Raw genomic sequence first — 25,160 nt, 5'->3', positions numbered from 1 at the left:
ACATAATTCTGTACATTTAAGTATACTGTAAGAATTGTTAGAAATAATGTTAATGAAGAGATCCCAGTTTGTTTTAAAGTATTTTGTTCTTTTCATAGTATTACTGAGATGAAAGCTTTAAGAAGCTTTTGTCTTATAATTACTTTATAAAGAATATATACAAAAATCTCTTAGAAGTTTGGGAGTGTCACCTAAAGATAAAAGAGGAATGCATAGAAGTAGACTTATAAAAATTTCTGATAAAATATTAGCTAAGATCAAACATCATTTAAAAAATGTAGCAACAAAATATTACCTGCCCCAAGAACAGAACATTAGCAAAATATGTAAAGTATTCCAAAGTGAAAATTAAAATATTAAGGTGTCCTATGAATGATACAGAACAATATTCAAAAAATATAAGTTTTGGGTACCCGCAGTTTAATGCATGTGGAATATGTGACAAGTATATTGCAGATATCAAGACATTGGACCAGCAACAACTCTTTAAATGTAACCCACAAGCTTGCCCTTTAAATTGGTCCAGAAGTAAGCATAACACTGCTAGTGAAGGTTCTGCCTTTTTCAGATGGTTTACAAGGACCATACCATGAGAATCCCACAAAACTAACCATAACTTTCCTGCAGATGGAAATGGACAACACTGCAATTAAAAAAAAGTTAATTTGTATAAAAAGTATATTTATAAAATGAAAAAAGTTGACTTTTTTCTTAAACCAATAATATAATAACATTATATATGCGCGCGCATACATACACAATTTGATGATTTTTCAGTCATTTTATTTTTTAAATCATGTTATTATATTACATTATTTTATCATGTTATTTATTAAATCACATAGTAATATAAATGCCCTTAACCAAACTGCCAATGAAAAAAATGAGTCGTTAGACTTATCTTGTGATTCTACCAGTAAATAAAATTTCTTAAACACTTCAGTAGTCCTTTTGGAATTATGAGCGATGTCAGAATCCCACAATTGCATCAGGTCATCAAAGTTTTGCTGCATTTTCAACTTCATACTTGTGCAAATCAGCATTTTATAAAATGCAAATAAATAGAAAAACAGAATGGTATATCTTAAAAATGATTTGAATGTTGGACTGTCAATCGTAGGCGTGGGTCCACATGATGACAAACTTTATAGAACACACCGAACGCAGACTTCACATTAATTTTAGTGGTGAGTTTTTAAAGAAAACAATTATACCTACGTTTTTAATCGGATTTCCGGTATGGATTGGTTGATATTCCAAGCACTTACCTTTGTTTTTCTTTGACACTGCTTGTATTTAAAAGCTTGTTCCCGCTTGCGTGTTAACATTGTTATTATTACCGGTATCATCATCATCATTATTATTATCTAAAACAGATGAGTGTGTCATGATATCGCGGGCATTGAGTGAGGTGTGTCGTCCATAAAAAAAGTTTGGAACCACTTTGGCTAAAGCGATCATTTTATTCAGGTTATGTACAACCCTTCACAAACTACTTTGCTGCATGTGCGACTAGTAAACATAACCTGCTGAGATTAAAATAAGTAATTTCAATTTATCTTTTACAATTATATGTGTCGGCCTACTATGTGTTTTATTTACTTTCTTTATTCGTTTATTATAAATTGGTCTGGTTAGTATTATTTAACATAGAAATTTATCTCTCGTAATGTTTTTCGTAAATTCTTACTCTTTCGTTGTGTCGTGTTATTAATTTGTTCTATATGTGTATTGTAATTTCAACTGTATCGTTTGATTTTGCATTGTATCCAAATTTAATACTGGAAGATGAATCTTGAACTCTTGGAGTCATTTGGGCAGAATTATCCAGAAGAATTTGATGGTACGTTAGACTGTATATCATTAGCTGTTACTTGTGCATTTAATAAACGAGGTACGTTATTAGCTGTTGGATGTAATGATGGGCGTATTGTAATTTGGGACTTTCTCACCAGAGGTATAGCAAAAATAATATGTGCTCATATGCATCCTGTTTGTTCTATTAGTTGGTCACGTAATGGGCATAAATTATTAAGTGCATCTACTGACAATACAGTTTGTATATGGGATGTGTTATCTGGAGAATGTGAATTAAAGTATAGATTTCCATCTCCTGTTTTAAAAGTTCAGTTTCAGCCTCGTAATGATAGATTGTTTTTAGTTTGCCCTATGAGGCATGCAGCAGTATTAGTTGATACAGATGGTGATCATAAAATTGTACCATTGGATGAAGATAGTGATTTAGCAATAGTTGCTTCATTTGATAGACGTGGACAACACATATATACAGGTAATGCAAAAGGTAAAATACTTGTATTAACATGCCCCGATTTAAATTTAAAATCTTCATTTAAAGTTACAACTAGTGCAGTAAAGAGTATTGAATTTGCTAGAAGGGGCGATTGGTTTTTGGTTAACACTGCTGATAGAGTTATAAGAGTGTACAACAGTCAGGAAGTATTGAATTGTGGTAAAGATGGTGAACCAGAACCAATACAGAAATTACAAGATCTTGTTAATAAAACTATGTGGAAAAAATGTTGTTTTTCTGGTGATGGTGAATATGTATGTGCAGGCTCAGCACGTTCACATGCGCTTTATGTTTGGGAGAAAAGTATTGGTAATTTGGTAAAAATTTTACATGGCACTAAAGGTGAACTATTATTAGACGTTGTCTGGCATCCTGTTAGACCAATAATTGCATCAATATCAAGTGGCGTTGTATCTGTTTGGGCACAAAACCAGGTGGAAAATTGGTCAGCTTTTGCACCTGATTTCAAAGAATTAGATGAAAATGTTGAATATGAAGAACGTGAATCAGAATTTGATATCAGTGATGAAGATAAATCTGTCACTGCTGGTCCAGAAGAACCTGTTGAAGATTTAGAGGTTGATGTCACAAGTATTGATCCAGTTGCTGCATTTTGTAGTTCAGATGAAGAAACTGAGGATTCTAATGTTTTACAGTTTCTTCCTATTGCACCTGAAGTTGAAGATCCTGAAGAAGGGGGGCAACAGCCACCTAATCCTCCAACAGGTAAAACCTTTGTTATTTAATTTAGTATTAACTGGTTGTACAAAATGTCCCCTATGATCTAATGTGGGTATTGTATTTACAGTGAGTTTCCATATAATGTATTCCGAACAATTCCCCTATACATTTAACAGAGGAAGTTAGAAAAAGAGGAAATTCTAAGTGCGCTGCTCATTTTCCTTATTTTAAGTTAGATGTAAATGCATTAATAAAATATTCAGACTTAAATAAGATAAAAAATGAAGCTTTTTGGATTTTCTCACAGATAGTGTATTCTATACATGGTATATTTTTTATAGTTTAGGTAACATGTAATATGACATGCTCCTAATCTTCTCGTCTTCTCAGTTTATCCATCTTTTTTGTTTTTTAATGTAATTTGTTTATTCTTTGATTACTTGATGAATTTTGTCATATTGGAATTAATTATCTGCATTGCAGTGGTTCTTAATCAGTGATTTTTTTTAAAAATTAGTTGAATTTTTCAATTCACAATTTTTTTTTTTTAGATAATGTACACAGATACAATTTTATTTTTAGTATTGATTTAGATTAGTAGATGAGTTATCACAGTGGGATAACAACTACTAAATACAAGTTATATAACTTTATATAATTAGTTTTAACAATATTAAACAGTTTATATTGTTTTTAAACCAACAAACTTACATACTTATTGTTGGCGGCCAGTAAGTATTGATGTTTTCCAGTATATGCTTGAATGGATTGGCATCTACCATTAGGCTTTTCCTCACATAAATTCACCCAGAAATCATTTGTGAGTTAATCCCATAATGCTGTCAAAAAGAAAATTTCTCAGCGCCTTACGTCCTTTCAACAGTATGAGTGTGCATGGCTGATAAGAGGTCTATGAATTATTTGGTGTGGTTGACAGTAGTGTGTTTAAAGTGTTTGAAGTGTTTATTCATGTTTCTTATACTATTGAATGATAATTACTGATCTGAAATTGAGTTCCAGGTGCAGTGTGATTAACAATGACAGGCAGTAAACAATCTGTTTTTCTACAAACAAAAAACAGTCATCCTTTTCATGAAAAACTCATGAAAATGGGGAAAACCCATTGCTGTTTGAGAACCTAGCCAACATATATCCATGTTTTGCAAGTAGGAATTCATCAATTTTGACAGTTAACCCTTGTTAACAGAGTCCTTGTAAAGACAGTTTCTTTTATACAGATTTGAAAGCTAGAATTGTGGATACCGCGTTGTTCTTTGTGGTTGGGATGAGATGCCTTGGCATATCTAAAGAGTACTGTTGACATCATATAACTATGCTGTTATTCTGTGTCCTGGTATACATAAATAAGTAAATCCTGGCCCTCGTATTAGTTTGGGGGTTTTCTAAAAGTGTTGCAAAATACACACTTCTCATAAATAGTTAACCTTGCACAACTGCGTTTTGGTTTATTTGTAGTTCATGGTCGCAAAAATTAATACTCAGCATTTCTAACTACAGCTATATATAATAAATAGTACTTTCTCATAAGGTAATCTTAGTGATCTAACCAGGAGTTAGACTGTAATTGAATACCTTGTCTACATTCAGTTTTACTGAGCAAAGCCACCTTTCTTAATATTAAACATATTTTACATTTAATTTTCATGTTTTTCCATTACTTTTCTTTGTTAACAAAAGTATTACACTTTGAAAAAAGAAATACACTATTCTTTAGATTTACAAAAATCGTTCAAATTGAAAATATAGCAGAAACCTCCACAGCTTCTCACAAAATCACAAACCAAACACACTACAACTCAGTGCAAGTAATGAACTGACCTGACATTAGACCATACATGAACTGACCACCATGCTTCACAAAAATGTAATTGGATAATATCAGCTTGCTCCACAGTACCAGGAAACACTTTATATTAAGGACTACTAGTTTCTTTATTATTATAAAACATATTTTTAGTGAGATAAATGCATAAAAAATGTTTAAAAATTTGTAGGCATATAACAGAATTTGACAAAGATTAATATTTATTGTCTTACTACCATGAATGATTGAAATAAAAATATTGTGTTAATTTTTCTTTACCAGATTCATTTTAACTATTAAAGGGTATGGTAAATTAAGCCAAACCACTAAAAAAAAAAAATCTTATATAAATTAAGCCTCTAGTACACAAGTAATCTAGGGATTAGATTTAAGTAAAAGTGCAGTACATATATTTTATTTTGATGTATTAGCTGTACACTAATATTATTTTTTACTTTTGTTGACAGCAAGTAATGGAAATAGCTCACCCCCACCTAAACGAGCAAAATGTAGAGAATATGATATACACTTAGAAGGTGCTATTACAGAAGAACCACATCCTTTGTTAAGTTCACGTGCTAAAGAAAAACAGCCATCAGGAAATAAAAAAGGGAACATAAAACGGTTTGCCAAACAGTGATATATTGCAGGTGTCTTGTGGTAGAAAGCAATTATTTGGTTCACAGTCAAATATCGGCAAAATAATGTACAGTAGTTATATTTAATTTGAATTATATGATACCATTGCTACCAATGTTTCTATAGATAAGATATATTTTTAAATCATTCATGTCTGTTTATGATAGTTGATTGGAAGTCAACTAGAAAATATTTCTATTAGATTGTTATTTTAATCTTTAAAGCCCTCCCTCTGCCTTATAACATCTTTTATTATGAATATAATCAATCAATCAATTTTCTTGTTTTGAATTCTATTATGTGCTCACATTATTCTTATTTTAGTATCATGGTATATTCATGTGTTACATTATTTGTAGCATGTGTGTATTTAGTTAGTTACGAGGGACGTTCCCTTCAGTCCGGGACTTTTATTAGGCTTGAGCATAATTGGAGATTCCTGCACATTTTGTTGGTTGTACACATAAGGTACAAGTGTCAGCTATTACTTCATGGTGCACTGGCATGAAGCAATGTTAACAACAACAGTCAATTGTAAAGAACATGATGTGCAGTGTAGTGATTGGATATGTGGAACAGCGCATTGTAATGAGATTTCTCATGAATGAAGGTATAAAACAGTGAGATTTATTTGCGACTCTCCTTGCACAGTACATTGATGAGATTCACACTTGCAGTAAAAGATTTGAGTGGTGCAAACATTTTAAAGAAGGCTGTACATCAGTGAGTGACTCAATCGAAGTGGTTCAAAGCCTACTGAACCACTTCGAATGAACTTGCTGAATGATCATGGGAATGAACATTCAACGAGTGGAAGAACTGATCCTTGATAATCGATGGATAACTTGTCAGAAAATTGTAGAAGGAATAAATGTGTCTGTGGGAACTGTAAAAAAAAAAAAAAGCCACTCATGACCATGACCACCTGAAGTTTAGTAAGATTAGTGCACTTTGGGTGCCTGGACAGCTTTCTGCTTTCATCCAGCAAAAAAGATTGCAAATCTACAAAGAGTTAAAGCATCGTTTTGACAAAAATGTCAGCCTTTTCATGATCAAATTGTTACCTGCAATGAAACACGGTTCCATCATTTCACCCCAGAATCAATACTTGCATCAAACCAGTGGAAGCTTGCAGACTCACCACCTCTCAAAAAATTTCAAACAATTGCTTCTGCAGGTAAAGTTATTGCCTCAGTTTTTTGGGATAAAAATGGCATCCTTCACATTGATTTTCTACTCTGCAGTCAATATTAACACTGAGTACTATTGCAAAGTTCTTCAAGATGTTCACAATGCTCTCAAGAAAAAAAACGACCTGTTCAAGGCTGTTCCAAAATGTCTGTTTAGTGATCAAGGGATCACTAAAGGCGTTCTGTTTCTGCAGAACAATGCACGACTGCATACAGCCTACTGCACAACATCCACACTCCAGTACTGTCCAGACCTTGCTGCCAGCAATTTCCACCTGTTCAGTCTCTTGAAATTGTTCCTGGGAGGCCAGCATTTCAACAGCAGCAATGAGGTGAAGCAGTCAGTCCTATCTTTGTTTTGATGTAGCAATAAATCTTTCTACACTACAGGTATCCAGGCACTAGTGAAGCGCTGAGATTAATATATAGATGTAGCAGGTGATTACATCGAGAAATAAAAGTATTTTTTATTATCATAAGTGTGTTCTACATTTATTAAAAATTAGTAGTTCTAGATTGACCTGAACGCCCCTTGTAAAAATGATTTGATGATAAGATTTTGACACAATGATATGTTACGATTTGATTAGAATGTTACAATTACATTGATGCTAAAGAAACATTTATGGTGGTCATGTTTGACAAAATTTTGAAGAAAAGGCGATTCTGATTTGTTAGTTAAGGCATACAGAAGCCAATGTGATTAACTCCAATTTCATTAAAACAGGAATTAAGGGTTAAGTTTGGATTCACACAGAAAATTAATATAACTTTAAAAAGTTTTTTAAAATGTATATATACTATGGTTGCTGAAATTTATTCTATAGTGACAATACCTAATAAAGTGGCAACTGAAAAAAATAGTAAAAAGCGACATTTTGTGGAGTTAATCAAACTCCACAGACTGAAAACTGAAAAATAATATTAAAAAATCATTAAGAATCACTTATATTAACATATCTTTATTAACAAAAATAGTTGAAAAATTAATTATTGATAAAGTTAAACAATTTTAGCATTATTTTGCTGTTAGCATTATTATTAATTACAAAATAATATATAAAGAGAATATATTTTTCTTTAAAGTAATATCAAAATAATGTTTTAAGGTGTATTCTAAGAATCACTGTAACTGTAGCTACCATCATTAGAATCATAGTTATTTTGAGTTTCACCTCTTCAATTGTTGTCAGTCCTTGAAATATGTATGGTTTAGAGGAAGAATGTATAAGTAAAGTAAATCTGTCATGTCCCGTTTTTTAGCTTTGGTTATAAATCTTCTTTCAGGATATAGCAAGTCTTGAGCAATGTTTTCCAGCTTTACCACACGTCCAATTTGCCTTTTTTCTATATTAATGATCTGGAATGGTATATCTTCAGATATTGTAGTTTTAAATCTTATCTTGAATGGATCTTTTTTCTAGTCTGATCCGTCTAATTTTCAGTCAGTTTACCAATTCTCTTTTTCTATCTATTTTCTGCTCACAACTGCTTCTTCCAATGATTTAGTTGAAAGAAAATCTTTATGGTTCATTTCAGACACAACATTTTAAATTTCTTTTGCAGTCTAAAAATATGTTGTATCAATCTGAAGATGCAAAAATGTTAGTAGTTTTTATCTTTTTTCAATAAATGTAAAGTTGGAGTTGGAAAAGTAACTGTGTCCAGATACCAAAAATTTTAAATCCATGATTTCAGCTTTAATTTCATAAAACAATTAATTAATTAATTTTGTTAATTTCTTAATTTTATATCAACTTCATCATGCTTCATGCTTCACTTCTTCAAATAATAATATGTTTTGCATATTGTGCTTGAAGAATTATGTGTCGCTTTAACAAGCCAAAATTTCTTGTGATCCTCTTGAGCCTTAAATTTCAATCTAAACATATATAAAAGCTTCATCATTTTTAAATTCTTGGCAGCCAAATTTATACACATATAAAGTTCTCTTATAGTATGCAGTTGAAGTAGATAATTTTGAGAATGCTAAGCTTTTTTTATGTCAAAAGTAAACACATAATAATCATCAGAGGAAATTTTTTTATCCTCAGCCATAAACTCTCAAGATTTTTCAGCTTCTCTCAGGTGCAGTTCTTTATCGCATCTAAAAATTCCCCTTTATCTAAATCTGCTTGCAAAAGTTTAATTTGTAAACTATCACAAAGTTTGCATGTATCTTTGTGTGGTGATTTAAAATGTAAATTAAATTTTGTTGAAAAAATGTGGTAATACATTTTTCTTTAACAGCAACATCATTATTTTCACTGCACCATCTTACATACATGTCATGCATTTTCTTTATTGTCAAATCGGAATTTAAATATTTCCTATCAGAGTTATGAAGTTGTGTGTAATGACTCATATAAGCCGGAAATGATTTTATATTATTTTATATTTTATAACATTACTTATATATACTTTATTACCAAGAGTATAATGATCGTTGCCATCAATCACAAGACTAATATTGTCTTTTACACAACTTGTAGATTCGACCATCAGATACTTGAAATGTTTCTTGGAAATATTTTTTACACACCTGAACATCCTGATTAGGCACTCATATGAAAAAAGAAAAACTGTGACTTCCAGGACGTTTTGATGTATGAGTTGGGCGACACCTCTTCATACTATTTAATTTTATACATCTACGAAGGAATAAATTTTACTGTGACTGTTCTTTAAGACTAACAAATGATTTATATGCAGCCTTCGTAACTTCTACAGAAATTTTTTGGTTGCAATCTCTTATACAATTACAGAGTTTGTCATAAAAAATCTTAGCATTAACCAACTTACCCGATGTTGTTTTATATTTTGGCCAGATAAACTTATTTAGATTGTTGAGATCTGAACCACTTTTTAGGATTTCTAGTGCATTTATAACATATTTTAGTTTTGTCCTGTATTAGCATTGGAGATGAGGAGCTTCCAGTCAAATTTGGAACGGCATGTTGTATGTCTGTACTATTAGCAGTTGGTTAGTTTGTTACACAAGATTGGTCTGTCAGATTTACATTTTGTTACAAATTTTCAGTTGTTTCTTGATAACAGTCTATGCCTGATGACAGTACATAGAGTCTAAATTGTTATCATTACTAACAGAAACTGAACTACTTTCACTGCCACTATTGTAATTACTCATTCTGTCTTTTTTACAAAAAATAATAAGCACAAAAATAGTATTTTGTTGATTATTATACTAGTTTATAATAATAAAACACACAAAACATAAATACTCAAAACAAACTTATACTCCACAAACAAAATATATAAAAAAAAAACATAACCTCATTTGTTCAGAAATGGAGCTAATCAACATGGCCACTGAAACATTTTCTGAAATGATCAGCTGGCAGACTAAGTATGCCCCTTAGCTACCAATATTTGAAACTAAGGGTTTAATCATTTAACCTCTGAAAACTATTTATATTTTTATATCCTAAACATTAGAAAAGGCTAAATTAAAAAAAATGGAGTTAATCACATTGGCTTTTGAATTACTCAGTTAATCTGTTACTCAAACATTTTATTTTTCTAGCCTTGAAAGAATAGAATGAAAAATGTATAATGTATAAATTAAAAATGTATAATTTTATATGTTGCATTTAAAAAGTTATCTAGAATTTTATTGAATTTGTTCATATCCCTTATCTATTTATATTTTAGGAAAGATGAAAGATGTAAAAGTAAGTTCAGTTATTTGACCATGGCAAATAGCTGAAATATTAGTACTGCAAAAGTATTTTATCATCTATTAATAATAAATTAATTTACTCCTTAAATATTGAAAAATAACTGATTGGTATTATAAATCATAGCTTTTACTCTTTTAATTCGCTTGTGTTTTTTAATATAATATTTTAAAAAATATATATTTTTCTATCATTGTGTTTTAAACTAACATTTTTAGAAATACTGTTATATAGATGTTGGCTTTAATTTTTAGCGTATAGATTAAGTTAGTGATGATAGGATTATAGCATTTTTACTTTACTTGTCAGTAAAATGAATTTTTCACAAATTTAAGAAAAATTTTACATTTGTTACACTTTTAATTAAAAATAATTCTATTTTCTTATGGTTAATTCTTTTAGTATATGTTAAATCCTTTTGCTTTCTTTGCTTCACCTTATATTTACATATTGCAGAAATCAGAGGCTGATGTACTTATCATTTTAAAGTAGCTAGATATTTTAAGTAATGCTATAAACATTTTTTTTCTGTAACATTGTTATTTTATAAACAAAATTATTGAAAATGAAGAACATCTGTGTATTTGAGATATATACTTCTGATTTTTTCTCTAATAATGATATTATTTTAATGAAATTATTTATCAAATTTAAATAAATTTTAATTAATTTACAATAAAACATTGTTTTAATAATTGCAACTTGTGAGTATTGATTGTGATGCAAATACACATCTTAAATGCTTATCACAGCTCTAAGGTTGTTACAGAACTAGAAAAAAAGTATGATGGTAATTTATCATTGCTTATAATAAGTAAATAAATTTAAACATAATCTACTTTTTGAGTATAAGGAAATCATTATGTTCAGCAAGGAAATCCTACATCAGTGTTGTTGTAGTTGATAATGTTGCTATGTTTATAATGTGTCTCCTCATATTTTATTTGGAATATACATTTTTATATTGTTTACACATATGTAAAATTTAATTTTTATCATAAAATTTGTATAATTGTGTAAAATACATGTTTATATTCGCTAAAAATAAAATGGTTTAGTAGCAAGTCTGTCAAAGCTGCAATATAATGGCAGCAATTATCTGAAGTATTTGGGTTATAAAAATATTGGAAAATATTTTTTTTAATAACATGTAAGAATTGTTTACAAAAATAATAATATATTAAGATATGTATCATCACTTTTAACTGTTTAAGTGAGAGAAAAAACAAAGTCTACTACTTATTTTAAAAGAATATTGAATAAAATATATTACACATTAAATATTCTACATTGAACAGTTCGTTCAGAAGTCTGTCAGTGTATATCAATAAAGTAGAACTTCTTTATTTCATTCCAAACTCTTCTCTTTATGGTATATTTTTAGAAATGCAAACAAGTAAGCCAGAATTAATTTTCTGGAGATAGCAACATCTGATTTGTTAATGGGATGATTTTTCAAGAATTTCTGTAGCCGTTATAAATTAGTTGGTTAATGAATGATTGGTAATATGCTCTGAATACCGTCAGTTACCTTCACGTTCAGGTAAAGTAACTAATAAAACCTAAGTTTTATTAGTTCCTACCATAGGAACTAACTTTTTTTAAATTATTCTTTATAGATATAACTTCCATACATATTTAAAATAGATTGGCTCTGTATAGTAATTATATTAATATCAAGTTAAAAGAATAACATTCACTTACTTATGTAGTTATTATAATGGGGCCTGTTTTTTTCTGACGTTCCTCATAGCCATTAAGAAATGAAGAATGAAGTATCTTGTATTTTTGCAAAAAAATGTATACTGTAAACTACACAAAAAATATGTAAAAAATAATAGAATTTTTCTGTCTAAAAAAACTTGCAATATTATGTGAATCTTAGTATCTTCGCTTTCCATAAAAATATATTGGCTGGTATAAAAATACTATGAGCTGTGATCACTGAAACTGTATATGGACATTCATGACAGATATTTAAATCCATCTGCTGTATTTATTTTACTAATTTAAGTCAAGTAAAAAGTATAAAATTACTAAACTGCAACATTTAAAAATGAAGGTGCAGTAGTCAGACAAGAAGAAAAGGCCTATTTAAACAGAAAAGTGCAGTGGGTTGAAAACTAAGATGATGAAACAAGAAAATGATAAAGGCAAAGTACTTTAATGTGCATATAATCGCAAAAAAAAAAATAATGTATTCAGATAATTATAAGAGTCAGAACTGTAATATCAAAATATTTGGTACTGTTAAAACTAGTAAAAAAGCTTGAGGCATCAGGTAACTATACTAACCACAAATTTCCCATTTCAGGGCATAGCTACCTCTCTAATGATACCAATTTTCCAGTCATGGAGTCAAAGTCTAAGAAAGAAAAGTAAACTTTTGATCCAATTTTCAGGATCAAAAGTGTAAAAAATCTGATTATTTTATTGTAAAAAAAGTGTAAAGTAAGAGATTTTTCTAAAAAATTGATAGAAGATGCTGTTAATTATTATATTAAAGTAAGTAAATGCTGTTATTGGTAATACAAAAGTACCAAAGGGTCCAAGTAAAGTTAACTGGTTTAAAATGAAATGGATAATGTATGTAAAAGAGCACCCTGATGTTCAATTTTGTTCAAATAATCACCTGAATATGAGGGGTTTCATTTGACTAAATATTTTTAAAAGCGAGTGTGAAATTAGGTAGATTATTAGACCTCATATCAGTTCGCACAATAATCTTTAAGAATATTAAAGTCCTATAATAGAAAAAAAGATAGAAGATTTATTGAAGTTTATTTAGATTACTGTTCCATCTCAAATATTATTGTACACTTCTATGTTGAAATAAAAATTTTTTATTTCAACAATTTTTTATTTCATTTACTTGGGGACAAGAGCACTTTAAATTAACTATAACAAGAGGTAAGTGCTTAAGAATTAAAAAGTAATTCAACCAATTTTTTACTTATTAATTTAATTTTTGACTTTTGAGTCAGTAATGTGTTTATTTTTTGAATTAATGCATTTATTTGATACATAAGGCTCATTCTGAGAAGAAAACAATGGTTTTATATAAAATATTGGGGTAAAAAACCTCTTTGCTTACTGTGGAATTCTTTTTTAATGTTTTTATTTAAAAATAATAGCCTTGAATTTTATTTTCAAATACTGTCTGTCTTAACAAAGAAATCACTTCATTGTTTCATTAAATTTAATGTTCTATTATGTTTACATTATCCCATCCATCTTTTTTTATTTTTTTTTTTTATTTATTTGTTTGTTAATGAATTATGTGAATTGTGTATACATTTTAACAACTTAGTTTTCAGTGAACAAAACAAGTAAGTCAGCAGTTTTTATGTAATATTTTCTGTAATAATAATCTAAACATTTAAAAAGAACAATAAATAAAATATTGTTAGTATAATTAGTGAATCTTCGCTGTTTGTAAAACCTTATATAAAATGTATGATCAGTGATTTACAATTGACTGGCTTCTGAATATGCTCATGTTGTTCATATTCATGTAATATATATATATATATATATATATATATATATATATATATATATATATAATTCTATTTCTTGTACACCATTGCACAAGTTTTTTTTGCATATTATTAGTAAAAGTCTGTGTAGAAGTATTTTTCAATAATGAACATATTTCTTTAATCATCCATTGACTTATGAAGGATAAATTAGCTTGTAAAAATAAAAATTTGCAAATTTATTATATTTTTTTATAAGCCATCTTGTTAAGTTTTAATTGTTAAATACCCAGGAGTGTTATATTAAATTTTTAAAAATGAACATTACAAAGCTTGTAAGTCACATTTAAAAAAAACTATTTCTTTAATACAAAAATTCTGTAAATCAGTGGCATTATCCTTTATTGATTATGTGTGTAAAGAAAAGCATGGAAAGTAATTAAAAAACATATTCATTCATATCACCACTAAGTATCTCAACCCACTAATTTCACTAGAAAGTTTGTTATGTCAGCCAATCTGTTAACATTCATTTTAAGATAAGTCATGTTTACTTTTTACCATTTTCATTGATCATATATCTGTAAAATGTGTGATGTTTAACTGTCTTATAAGCACAAGCATTAGTCCTAGAGCAAAAATTCAGTTTGACTTTCATCACTGAAGAAATAATGTAGGTTGTATGGTTTTGTCCTTCCTCCTAGTCAATATTCTGTCATACCAATAGATATTTTAACAAGTCATGTTACTTCTAACAATGTTTATTGCCTAACAGTCTTTTATAAAAGATAACTAAGCTCTTATAATCTATGTGTTCATATTTCATTCAAGCTACTTGTCTTTGTGTGTGTGCTTAAGAGGGTTGTCGGTAGAGGTAGTAATGATGTTACATCATGAGTTTTTAATTTTCATAAAACTAATATTGTGTATTGGGGAGCAGACCACCCTATCTCCGTAACGTTAATTTAGGTACGTTTTTCTCAGGAACCTTTAATGTTACAGAGCTGAAATTTTGCAGTGTTAATTATGGCTCTTTATGCACAGAGCAGAGATTATTTAGTTATCTCTATTTTAGTGAAAGTTATGATTTTTTCCCCCCTCGATCTGAGTGAAAATATGGAAATTTTACTGAAAAATGAACAGAAATAAAAACTACATGATATTTTTAAAAGAACTCTGGTCTAAATTTACACTATCATATAATAAAGTTAGTGTGTAAAATTTCAGGCATGTAGCTTAAGTGGTTTCAGAGAAAAATATACCTAAACGTGAAAATTTACTATGCAGAAAAACACGATTTGAAAGTTATAATAACTATTTTATCTGGTCTAATAGTGTCCTCAAGCTTAGGATGGATTATCTTCATTTTCTTCTTCCTCAAACTCATCTAACATTCTATTGCTATTGAGCAATTTTTTCTGCATTTCTTCTTTACTTCTATCACAATATCAGTTCGCTTGATCCATGTTTATTGATAAATTTCATTGTTTCAACACAATTAAATCCTGGTTGTATACCCAATTTTTAAAGATTAGAAATTTACTCACACTTCCTTTTTTGTAAGTTACAATGACTTCATAGACTCCTAATTCCAATGTGGCTCTGTGAACAAAAACTTTTTTGGGGATCTGGCTCCAAATTACATTATTTAGGGACTCACTAGCATTCTGTGTATCCCCATGAACACATTTGCTAGATCAGAGAATATTTTCCTAATTTCTTGTAGCACCACATAAGAAAAATGTGTGTGTTGATCATGGTCATATACTATGCCCTCACATTGTGCCTTTTTATATTTGCACAATGTATTCTTATCGGCAGGATAGAAAGCATGCATCAGTTTATCATTGGTGGATCCCATATGGAGGTATGTTGACCATATTGCTCGTTTCATGGCGTCTACTCCTGCAATAACATTTCTCTTGATGGCAAGACCATGATAGATTTGAATATTAATGATAAGTCTATAAGTCTGCCACAGCCTCCAATTGTTTTGCCACATGAAGATTTTTTTTTGAATTTTGCTTTTTGTAGTATCTCAGACAAGTCCCCATTCTTTTTTGGCTGTGGCCCACACATTCCATTTTTTCTATCTGAAAGTCAGGGCTATAATGTTATAGTTCACAGATGGCATCATAATCTTTAGAATCACTGCCTCCGAGATAACATTATACTTCTGTTGAGATCTACCAAATATTTCCTTCACGCCCCATACTTCCATGCCTCCACTCATACCAGCGTAGTTGGCAATACAATTATAACTATGTTCGTTTTGGAGCCATTTTTGCTTTGGCAAAATTTGGACAATACAACAGCATCAAGGACTTCACCTGTTATATTTGTTGCTGTAATTACTCCGTTGAGTGAAGAGTAATCGCGCTTCTGCCAGCTACCGTTGAAAGTAACAGCAAGATATGACATCTTTCATTTTCTACAATTGCTCTCTCTACTGCTTCTTTTATTGCTTGTTTACAAATATCTTCAACTGTAGTTAGCAAAATTTTATTATAGAAGGTGAATTTTGAAGGGCCTTGTAAGTTCATAACAGTAAATAATTGCCCTTTTTTTGGCCTACTTTGATTGATCGCAGCACATAAACAAAATGAGGATTTATATCAAAAATTTTTCTGTTACTATTTTCTAACATAACTTCATTACTATTGTATTTGGGAGTTTTTGTTTTGGAATCTGATTCTGTATATTCTAGATTTACTGAGACAGTTTGACCTACTCTCGTACCAGCAGGCAGTTTCAACTGATGACCACAATTTTTACATACTGCAGCTATTTTACCTAAAGTACATAAATCTACAACGTCATAAAGGTGTTCCTCAGTTTTCAAACCTTTTGTATTCAAATGACGGTTCATCTACTTTTCCTCCGATGTACTATCCTTTTTGGAAATACTGAAGGTAAAAATGGCTGAGGCGTCGAAGTGGATTGTTGGAGGTTAGATTTTGCATGGTACCTACCATGCCAACCTATGTTTTTTCTTTTTAAAATTTTTCCTATTCTTGCCATTTTATACATTAAATAATATAATACAATAATAATAACTAACAGCAACACTCAATATCACAAATTACTTTTATCACTATCCTTCACTATTATGTTAGATTTCACCATAAATTAAAACAAATTGACATAACCACAAGTAAACTTATACCATCTGGTAATTTAATTCACTGTCTTCTTGACTACTGTTTTGTCAGAACAAAAAGTTGAAATAACTTGGCAGTATTAAAAAAAAGTACAAAATTCAGAAGTAAAGAAGATTAATAAAATATTTTACAATACATGCCAGGTTTAAAATTTCTTTTTTAAGTCACTTTACAATTAAAAAAACTGGTCAGTTTATTTATCAAATTAAACTGGAAGAAATATATTTAAAAATCAATTTTTTTTTTAAATTTTAGCGGTTTGCTCCCCTTAAAAATTTTATAATATGATTTGGTAACTGTTGTGGACAGAATAAAAACACAAGATGTTAATGTATTTCTGTAAAAAATGTTGTATGTTTCAGTAAATTGTGGATAAATTTCTCATGACTGGTTATGTCTTATGAGTATTGATCATGATTTTGTCATTATTGAGAAAATAAGGAAGCACACAATCCCTTATGATCTTATGATATTATTAATTCTGCAAAAATTCATAAATCCTATCAATGTAATACTGTTGGCAGATGGATCATTTATTAATTTTCGTAAAACATTGTTAGTATTATCAACATTACTAAATTGTGAATAAGCAAAGTCACATGGATAAAAATAGCAAGAAAGGTTTCAGTTTGGGTTTTTACAAAAAAACAATTTTAGTGACAATAAATTTTGGCAAAAGAATAGTAGATATGGAAAAATTGAAATTATAGAAGATACTGAGTAATTAGAAATGTTAGCCTTTATAACAGGAAAATCACTTGCTGATGAAAATGAATAATTGTAATAAATGAATAATCAATAATACCATGTTTGAAAGAAGAAAAATATCTGTATAGAAATTTAACTTCTTTATATCTTGTTAAAATTAATCATTATTGATTATTTTTTCTTAATAAAATATGTAGTACGTAATTTCCATTAGTTTGATGAAAGAAAAGTTTTGTTTTTTAAAAAAGACAATTATCAGAAAAGATAATTATTAAAACTGGGATACTGTAAAATATTTTTTTTGTTAATATTTTATATTTAGTGTAATTTTGCATTATTTAGAATTAACATATTTGAGTGTATAGAATTAATTTGTTGCTTAATTTAGGTTTTACTTTTTTCAGTGTTAAATTAGTACTAATATAACACTGAATTTATTATTAGATACTAATAAAACTGAAATGTTATTGAACGCTGAATTATATGTAATATAAACTGCAAGTGTTTTCTGTATTTTATTCTTTGTGAAAGATTATGTTATTTCAATAACAAAAGTTTTAAATTAATGTAGATACAACTGTTGAGATAAATGGCACTGGAACTTGTATCTATTGTTCTGAAGCCTAATTAAATTAGTAAAATAGCATAAAGTCTATTACTATACAATTTTTATGATCATTTATTCTAAAATAAGATTTTTTTTCATCTTCTGAAAGATTTTGTTTTTAGCTCTTAGAACATTTTAATATTCACTCTTTGTTTTCTTTTTTGATACCAGAAGTTAGTTTATTTTAATTTGACGTTTTTTGTAGAGTAGTCCATCAAAGTATTAAAAATACTTTTAATGTTATATTATAATTTATCAATTTGATGGCTAAGCTATTATAATCGATGTGTTCATATATAATTCTGGCTACCCGTATGCATGAGTGCTTAAGAGTGTTGTAGGTAGAGGTAGTAAAAAAATGATCCTAGTAAAGACAAAAAAACGACTTAAACTTAAAACAACTTTAAATAAAAAACTTAAATGTTAAGTTTAAGGTTTACTTTTATACAGATTTGAATATTAGATGGTGGATACCAGTGTTCTTTGGTGATTGGGTTTCAATTAACCACACATCTCAGAGATGTGTGACTTCATCTCTGAGATTGTTCAAGACTACATTTCATTTACATTCATACATTTATCATCCTCACTTACACTGTGAAGTAATACTCTGGTGGTTCCAGAGTCTAAACAGAAAAAGAAAAAAAGTAAAAAAATATGATGTTACATCATGTGTTTTCAGCATTCATCAATATTTTGTATTAAAAATACAATTTTTAAATTAAAAATAATTTGTAATATTTTGTATTAAAAAAACTTAATAGGTCTTAAAACTATTGTGGACAGAATAAGAATCACATGATGTTGATGTTATTTGTGTTTCTAGTGATAAGTTTTGTTTCAGTTCTATTATAATTTTATTATATATATATATGTGTATGATAATTTTAATTTTTTTGCTACTAAAATTTACAAGAATACATATTAAATACAAGTTTTAAGTAGTTTATAATTTTAGGTAGTACATTATTTAAGTTTTATAGATCATTTATGACAAGTGTATTAAGAATTTAATCTAATTTATAGGAATAGCAAGAATTTTATTTTAAATTTAATTAATGTTTTATGCATAATATAATTATTATATTTTTTTAACACATTTCCGTTTATTTAATTGCATATAGACATACCGACTTGTATTTACACTTCTGTATTTTTGAACTGTAAACTAATGTAGAAATTTTCTACATTAGTCTGTTATAGAATTACAATAGACTAATTCTACATTAGTCTAATTTAGCATCAAAATATATTTGATACTATCAGAAACTGGTTATTATGATTTTTTGAAAAAAAGTATATCTGATTGTAAAATATGTGTTTGCATATGTACCTTGGATAATATCAAATTAATCTTTGAAAAATATGTGTTTGCATATGTACCTTGGATAATATCAAATTAATCTTTATAAAAAGGAAAAAACTAAAAAAGAGAAAAAGTTTCAAATTATGGGTTTTAATTCCTTCATTGTATGTAACAAGGGTGGGTGATCAGTTTACAGAAGAGTTTATTGATGCTCTTTTCATGGTGATAGGAGGAGGGGTTTCCTACTTGAAATCCAAAAATGGCAGCTGTCAATTTTTTTTATATCAGTTTTGTACTTAACTTCATTTTATATTTTCAAACAGTCAAGTAACTTATTTGTATATTTACAGTAACAGCAGAGGCACCAGCTGAGTGGTAAGCATTCAAGTCTCGTAGTTGAGAGATCTCTCATTTGAGTTTTTAACTTACTTTTTTCTTGCAAATACATTATCACAGTTGATAATTTGTTATGAATTTGTAATAATAATATTTATAAGAATCTGAAAAAAGTATATGAATTTAATGGTTTACTGATTATTACTTATTTAAATATCAATAATGAACCTTAAAAATCTTTATAAACATGGGAATAAAGGATTAACAAATAATTCGTTTTATATAACTTTAAGAATTAAAATAGATAAGTTTATTTTCAGTATGCCTGTTGCAATCTGTTGGAGCATAATCATTAAATTTTTTTTATTCACTAGGCAAGCAGAAAATAAAAAAGTAACTGTTTATTTTAATTTTTTAAAAAAACAAAATTTTGTTGCAGGTTAATCATTTTTATATTCAAATAAAGTTTTAAACAGCAAACATAAAAAAGTATGTATGGTTTTTACTAGATTCATATAAATATTATTAAAAGTACTGTTTAATAAAAACACATCAATGTAATAAAATGGACAAAAGAAGAAAAAGTGGGTGCTTTCCAAGAAAATAAAGGAAATATGGTAAGAAAATAGCAGAAAAAAGATATTGGTGTGGTCCCTAGTAGGCTGCATTGAAATTAAAAAAAATCATTTGTGTTAATGTACATGAAGAAAGTAAACAAGATGACACTCGAAACTAAGACCTGCTGATTATGAGGTTGGAATACTCACCACTTGATTGCTGCCACTGCTGTTATTATAAGTCACATCCAGTTTCAGACTGACCACACCTAATAAACTGTTGACTTAAATTTTATTCAAATTTGAATAAATCAGGGATCATGATACTCATGAAGTAATGTCTTAAAAAGAATTGAAGTAATTCCATTAAAAATACATTATAAATTGTGAAAATGGTGGTTTTTAATATTTTTACTAATAATAATTTTTACTGAATTATTAGTAAATGATGTTTATCCATTATTTTGAATGTAATTGTTAAAACAGTTTGGTAAGCATCTGTCTAGAATTAATTGTGAAAGGTTGTAAGGTGTAGAATTCATTCTATTATTATTTCATACTTATTTCTGAGGTAAATTACGTAAGAAAAAATTAAATTTATTAGCTTTTTCTTTTTTAAATCAAATATAATTATAGATTAAATCAGATTAGTAGATCATAATAGTATGTAAATAATTTACTTATGTAAGAAAATATTTTGAAATAAATGCATTTTTTTTTAGAATTTCATACTTTAGTTTTTTTTTCTTAACTTTTGTTTAAAATAATCCTTTTTTGTGAAATATTCGAAATGTAATGGCCATTTGTCAACTGTTTATTGCTCACTATTTTTAATTATTTAAGAAAATGATTGCTTTTTCAACTTAAAGCTACATTTTAAATGAATGATTCCCCTACAATAGAAGTTACAGAATTTTCAGTGTTGATTGGTGTTCATATGATTGTGTGGTCAAATTTTCAGTAGATTATAGCTTTTATGATACAATATAATAAATGCTCCTCTATGAATCATGAGACCTTGCCGTTGCTGAGGGGGCTTGAGTGCTCAGTGATACAGAGTAGCTGGACTGAAGGTGCAACCATATCGGAGAGGTATCTGTTGAGAGCCAGACTAAGGAATGATTCCTGAAAAAGGGCAGCAGCTCTTTCAGTAGTTGTTAAGGGCATAAGTCAGGACGACTTTAAACTCATATCAACATCACTCAGTCCTCTGAGTAGTGTGCAGCTGAAAGCAATGGAAAACTACAGCTGCTTTTTTCCAAGAAAATGTGGCTCTCTGCAATTTTCATATAGCAATGATGGAGATGTCTTCCTTGGTAAAATATTCCAGATGTAAAATAGTCCCCCGTTCGGATCTCCGGGTGGGGACTACTAAGGAAGGGGTCACCAGAAAATAAAAAAATAACATTCTAAGAGTCGGAGCATGGAATGTTAGAATTTTAAAAAAGTTTGGTAGGTTAGAAAATTTAAAAAGGGAAATGGATAGGATAAATATAGATGTAGTAGGAATTAGTGAGGTTCGGTGGGAAGAGAAGGCGACTTTTGGTCAGGTGATTTTAGAATAATTAACTCAGCTTCAAATAATGGGCAGGAGTAGGATTTGTAATGAACAAGAAGATAGGGAAGAGAGTAGAGTATTTCAAAATGCATAGCGATAGAATCATTGTAATAAGGATAAAATCAAAAGGAGATGAAAATTTAATAATAGTTGGAGATTGGAATGCAAGCACTGGAAAACGCAAGGAAGGAAATATAGTGGGTGAATACGGGCTGGGCAAAAGGAATGAAAGAGGGGACCGACTTATAGAGTTTTGCACGAAGTATAATTTAGTAATTGTCAACACCCAATTTAAAAATCATAATAGAACAATATACACTTGGAAAAAGCCAGGCGATACTGCAAGGTATCAAATAGATTATATCATGGTTAAGCAAAGATTTAGAAATCAACTCGTTGACTGCAAAACTTACTCTGGAGTAGACATTGATAGCGACCATAATTTGGTGATAATGAAATGTAGATTGGGGTTTAAAAACCTGAAGAAAAGGTGTTAGATAAATCGGTGGAATTTAGAGAAGCTTGAGGAAGAGGAGGAAAGAAGATTTTTGAGGAGGACATCACAAGAGGTCTGAGTAAAAAAAGATAGGTAGAAAATGTAGAAGAAGAATGGGAGAATGTTAAAAAGAAAATTCTTAAATCAGCAGAAGCGAACTTAGGCGGAACATCGAGAACTGGTAGAAAACCTTGGGTTTTAGATGATATATTGCAGCTGATGGATGAACGTAGAAAATATAAGAATGCTAGTGATGAAGAAAGTAAAAGGAACTATCGGCAATTAAGAAATGCTATAAACAGGAAGTGCAAACTAGCGAAAGAAGATGGATTAAAGAAAAGTGTTCAGAAATGGAAAGAGAAACGAACATTGGTAAAATAGACGGAGCATACAAGAAAGTTAAAGAAAATTTTGGGGTATGTAAATTAAAATCTAATAATGTGTTAAACAAAGATGGTACACTGATTTATAATATGAAAGGTAAAGTCGATAGGTGGGTGGAATATATTGAAGAGTTATACGGAGGAAATGAATTAGAAAATGGAGTTATAGAGGAAGAAGAGGAAGTTGAAAAGGATGAAATAGGAGAAACAATACTGAGATCTGAATTTAAGAGAGCATTAAACGATTTGAATGGCAGAAAGGCTCCTGGAATAGATGGAATACCTGTAGAATTACTCCGTAGTGCAGGTGAGGAAGCGATTGATAGATTATACAAACTGGTATGTAATATTTATGAAAAAGGGGAATTTCTGTCAGACTTCAAAAAAAGTGTTATAGTCATGATACCAAAGAAAGCAGGGGCAGATAAATGTGAAGAATACAGAACAATTAGTTTAACTAGTCATGCATCAAAAATCTTAACTAGAATTCTATACAGAAGAATTGAGAGGAGAGTGGAAGAAGTGTTAGGAGAAGACCAATTTGGTTTCAGGAAAAGTATAGGGACAAGGGAAGCAATTTTAGGCCTCAGATTAATAATGGAAGGAAGATTAAGGAAAAACAAACCAACATACTTGGCGTTTATAGACCTAGAAAAGGCATTCGATAACGTAGACTGGAATAAAATGTTCAGCATTTAAAAAAAATTAGGGTTCAAATACAAAGATAGAATAACAATTGGTAACATTTACAGGAACCAAACAGCAACAGTAATAATTGAAGAACATAAGAAAGAAGCCATAATAAGAAAGGGAGTCCGACAAGGATGTTGTCTATCCTCGTTGCTTTTTAATCTTTACATGGAACTAGCAGTTAATGATTTTAAAGAACAATTTAGATTCAGAGTAACAGTACAAGGTGAAAAGATAAAGATGCTACGATTTGCTGATGATATAGTAATTCTAGCCGAGAGTAAAAAGGATTTAGAAGAAACAATGAATGGCATAGATGAAGTCCTACGCAAGAACTATTGCATGAAAATAAACAAGAACAAAACAAAAATAATGAAATGTAGTAGAAATAACAAAGATGGACCACTGAATGTGAAAATAGGAGGAGAAAAGATTATGGAGGTAGAAGAATTTTGTTATTTGGGAAGTAGAATTACTAAAGATGTACGAAGCAGGAGCGATATAAAATGCCAAATAGCACAAGCGAAAGAGCCTTCAGTCAGAAATATAATTTGTTTACTGCAAAAATTAATTTAAAGCTGAGGAAAAGATTTTTGAAAGTATATGTTTGGAGTGTCGCTTTATATGGAAGTAAAACTTGGACGATTGGAGTATCTGAGAAGAAAAGATTAGAAGCTTTTGAAATGTGGTGGTGGAGGCAAATGTTAAAAATCATATGAGTGGATAAAGTGACAAATGAAGAGGTGTTACGGCAAATAGATGAAGAAAGAAGCATTTGGAAAAATATAGCTAAAAGAAGAGACAGCCTTATGGGCCACATACTAAGGCATCCTGGAATAGTTGCTTTAATATTGGAGGGACAGGTAGAAGGAAAATTTGTGTAGGCAGGCCACGTTTGGAATATGTAAAACAAATTGTTAGGGATGTAGGATGTAGGGGGTATGCCGAAATGAAAAGACTAGCACTAGATAGGGAATCTTGGAGAGCTGCATCAAACCAGTCAAATGACTGAAGACAAAAAAAAAAAATAATATAATATCTTCGATGATGATAATAATATTACCATGACCTGATGATATTCAAATAGGCCATTAAACAGCTATTGATATCTATGAATTAAAAAAAAAACAATAAGTACTGATATGAGGAGATAACACAATTGCAAGTGAAAAATTTTTCACATTATACCTATAAATTTCATGCAAATAAAATTAATTACTTACTAATTATTTTTCAATGTAGTTTCCATGCTTTTCAGTATGTTAACAAGCTTCTGTATGCCTTCAGGAAAAGAATGTTGTTTAGCTGAACAAGAAGTAACATGTACTACACCATGTATTTTAGTTCTTGTTCAAGATGAATCGACTGTCTGTTAATATCTTTCTGAATAGATTATATACCAATTTTCAATGGGCGAGAACAGGATTGTATAGAGGTTATACCAATTCCTCAAAATTTAATTTCTCATGCAATGACACAACAAAATTTTGCAAACTTGGGATTTTCACTATTACTACTTAGTGCTTTGTTTCAAA

General features: G+C 29.4%; 1 protein-coding gene across 1 annotated transcript; it reads left to right on the top strand.

The window, feature by feature from the left end:
• Positions 1-1,650: 1,650 nt before the first annotated feature.
• Positions 1,651-10,121, top strand: Rbbp5 (retinoblastoma binding protein 5). The gene is made up of 2 exons (XM_075368623.1): positions 1,651-3,037; positions 5,285-10,121. Exons 1-2 carry the CDS (start codon positions 1,789-1,791, stop codon positions 5,455-5,457), a joined length of 1,422 nt encoding a protein of 473 aa, XP_075224738.1. The 5' UTR covers positions 1,651-1,788; the 3' UTR covers positions 5,458-10,121.
• The last annotated feature ends 15,039 nt before the right edge of the window (positions 10,122-25,160 follow it).

The sequence above is a fragment of the Lycorma delicatula genome, chromosome 6, assembly GCF_047948215.1.
Source record: "Lycorma delicatula isolate Av1 chromosome 6, ASM4794821v1, whole genome shotgun sequence".
In the NCBI taxonomy this organism is placed as follows: Eukaryota; Metazoa; Arthropoda; class Insecta; order Hemiptera; family Fulgoridae; genus Lycorma; species Lycorma delicatula.
The sequence above is the reverse complement of the archived record's forward strand: the minus strand, read 5'-3'. Positions and strand labels throughout refer to the sequence as shown.

What these genes read in the sequence shown, in the direction of transcription:
- Rbbp5 (XM_075368623.1), top strand. Translation starts at nt 1,789, where the DNA reads ATGAATCTTGAACTCTTGGAGTCATTTGGGCAGAATTATCCAGAAGAA. An exon ending in GCCACCTAATCCTCCAACAG is followed by an intron (nt 3,038 to 5,284) that starts GTAAAACCTTTG and finishes TTTTGTTGACAG; the next exon opens with CAAGTAATGGAAATAGCTCA.